We start from the raw sequence: 2,593 nt of genomic DNA on the forward strand, positions 1-2,593 counted from the left end.
TGAAGGAGGAAGATCTATCAAGGACATTTAAGCACTGAAAGCACTCAAAAGACATCTCTATTTATTTTTTTTTCCGCTTAAAAAAAAAGCCACACATACAAATTTTGTTTATATATATTTTTTTTTTAAACAAAAAAAAAAAATAAATTTGTTTCCTTAAATTATATATAAGTTTAAAATTTATAAATTTCAAAATAAAGCATTTCGTAAACAAAGAAATTGAAATAAAAACGCAGCACTTTGAATATTTTGGTCACAATCTATAAATTTATTGTGACGACTTTGGCGAGACTGAGCATACCTCAGCAAATAAGCAACGACCGCAAATAAGTCGTTACACAATATCGCGTTTCCCTTCGATTTTTCCGTTAATAATCATTTGGAGTAGTTCATATTTTTAAATTCGAATAATCATTTTTTATTGAAAAAAAATTCTGAAATTGATTAAATTTTGAATACTAAGGACGTGTGCGAGTTACGCTAAGTTGCGTTCTAAATGAAGGAAATTCTATAATTGGCTGAATGTGTGCAGTGCAAAAAATCCTAAAAAATCTCCCATTTGGCTTATAGTACATTCACACTATCTCATTTAGGCGGTTTTGCTCATTATAATCACTAATGAGCATGATTTACCATACAAAGAGCTTTCATATAAATGTGCTGATTTACAATAAATCAGCTCATTTTAGACCAAAATTGTCGAATGCAACCCTTTAAAAAAAATTTCCCAGAAGGGAAATGACCAAAATTTGAAGTATCTGTCATATATTTTTAAATATAAAATGTAAACAAACAACAACTGTGCTGTAAACAAGTACACTGAGAAAGTAGTATTGAATATAATCTGTTTTATTAATTGAAATGTAATTAATATATAACATGTATATAAATGATTTAATATATCAATGAAATATTTAATTTTTTAGTGAGATATATTCATTTATTTCAGATGGATTCATGTCAATGGCAAAAAGACACCATTAATCACCCTACTTTTGTCTTCTAAAGCAATACAATTTTCTAACTGGCTCTTAAGTGATGAATTTTCAAAAATAAAAGAGTCATTGACTCTTCCAGGATACCCAACATTTATATTAAGAAAACGGTATCTGTAAATAAACAGTAAAATATATTTGCGCATTTATTGAAATTTCGTTGTTTATTTACTTATAAATTACTTACCTATAATCTACGAGGGCAAACAAAACAATCGAGTACCACCCTTTATAGTTATAGTAGTCAACAGCATTCTGAGATTCTGGTTTTATTTCAATGTGGCTTCCATCTTTAATGTTGTTTACAATTAATATGTTTCAGTAATAGTAAATTGAAAACTTACCCATTGCACCTAAACATTGTGGAAAACCAAGAACCTCAAATCCTCTGATGCACTCATTCACCTTGTCGCTTGTTAATGGAAATGCATTCATGTACAAGGGTGAAAGAATTTTCCACACCTCCTGGCAAAATAATTTCAGGCAAATGCACACGGTTGACTTGCCAACGCCAAACAGATTTGCTACGCTTCTGTATTCAGCCGACGACCCAAGGCAATACAAGCCAATAGCAATTCTCTTTTCTAAAGAAATTGAAATTCGAAAGGTTGTATCTGTTTTCTGTAGTCCTTTTAATAATTCACATAACTCCTTAAAACATTCCAAACTCATGCGAAAATTTTCTTTGAAAAAATTTGGACCATTTTTCTGGCAATCCACTTCCCAGAATTTCTTTGTTCTTTTCTGAAAAAAAATGTTAATTTTAAACTTTATTTAATAATCATTACTGGTGCACACCAAGCAGCACTTCTCGGTTGCTACAATTATTAGGAAAGTATTCCATTGCTTTTTTTTATTAAGTAATATTTTCGATCATTGCACGACATTACATTCAAAAATGCTTTCTTTCTTCTATTAAAAAATTCACAACATTATATATATGTTTAATTTTCCGCGTTTCCCATTTTAAAATATTTATTTTACATAATACCAAAATTTTTCTTTGTGTTTTATTTGTAAACAAAAGAAAGTTCTTTTATAGCTTTTTTGACATATAAAAGTTCTAAAAGCTGTATAAATGAGCTCATTATTATGTGAACGGTTCCTCATTTATATAAATGAGCAAGTGCCTAAATGAGATAGTGCGAACCTGGTATTAGCATCAACTTTACCTAACTCACACATGACCTAAGCATGAAAACGCATTCAATTAGTATTGGATTAAGTATTAAATATTTGTTTAAAAATTTGTTTAATACTCTAATAAATTTGAACAATTTCTAGCGAAATATCCTATATAAATTGTTATCTATTGTATTTTTAAAATTGTAGGTAAATTTATTAAAATGTCTTGAATAACTGCATTGCAATGAAATATACTCGTATGTTAACTTAAAGCTTTAGGTATAACTTTAACTTTAAGGGAAGTAGTAAATTATGTCGGCATGGCAGCAAATGTTGTTATTTACCAGTAAATTAGATAAAAATTAGGTAAATTTGGTGTTACCATTGTAAAAATTTTATAATATGTTTAATAATAAAACTAGTGGAGTAACATTACCATGACTTTCTCAGCATTACGTTCCTAGATTAGGTTC

The 2,593-nt window shown here is 28.7% G+C and overlaps 1 protein-coding gene across 1 annotated transcript; it reads right to left on the reverse strand.

Moving 5' to 3' along the window:
- Window positions 1-932: 932 nt before the first annotated feature.
- Window positions 933-1,734, reverse strand: LOC119685156 (protein ANTAGONIST OF LIKE HETEROCHROMATIN PROTEIN 1-like). The gene is made up of 3 exons (XM_038099367.1): window positions 1,340-1,734; window positions 1,183-1,285; window positions 933-1,109 (listed from the first exon to the last, which is right to left on the reverse strand). Exons 1-3 carry the CDS (start codon window positions 1,665-1,667, stop codon window positions 956-958), a joined length of 585 nt encoding a protein of 194 aa, XP_037955295.1. The 5' UTR covers window positions 1,668-1,734; the 3' UTR covers window positions 933-955.
- Window positions 1,735-2,593: the final 859 nt, after the last annotated feature.

This window comes from Teleopsis dalmanni, chromosome 2 (assembly GCF_002237135.1).
Source record: "Teleopsis dalmanni isolate 2A chromosome 2, ASM223713v2, whole genome shotgun sequence".
In the NCBI taxonomy this organism is placed as follows: Eukaryota; Metazoa; Arthropoda; class Insecta; order Diptera; family Diopsidae; genus Teleopsis; species Teleopsis dalmanni.

Bases quoted from the DNA above. Each gene is read 5' to 3' on its own strand.
- LOC119685156 (XM_038099367.1), bottom strand. From the start codon at position 1,667: ATGAGTTTGGAATGTTTTAAGGAGTTATGTGAATTATTAAAAGGACTA. The intron at 1,286-1,339 runs GTAAGTTTTCAA...ACAACATTAAAG, and splicing joins ACAATGTTTAGGTGCAATGG to ATGGAAGCCACATTGAAATA. The intron at 1,110-1,182 runs GTAAGTAATTTA...GTTTATTTACAG, and splicing joins TTTGCCCTCGTAGATTATAG to ATACCGTTTTCTTAATATAA.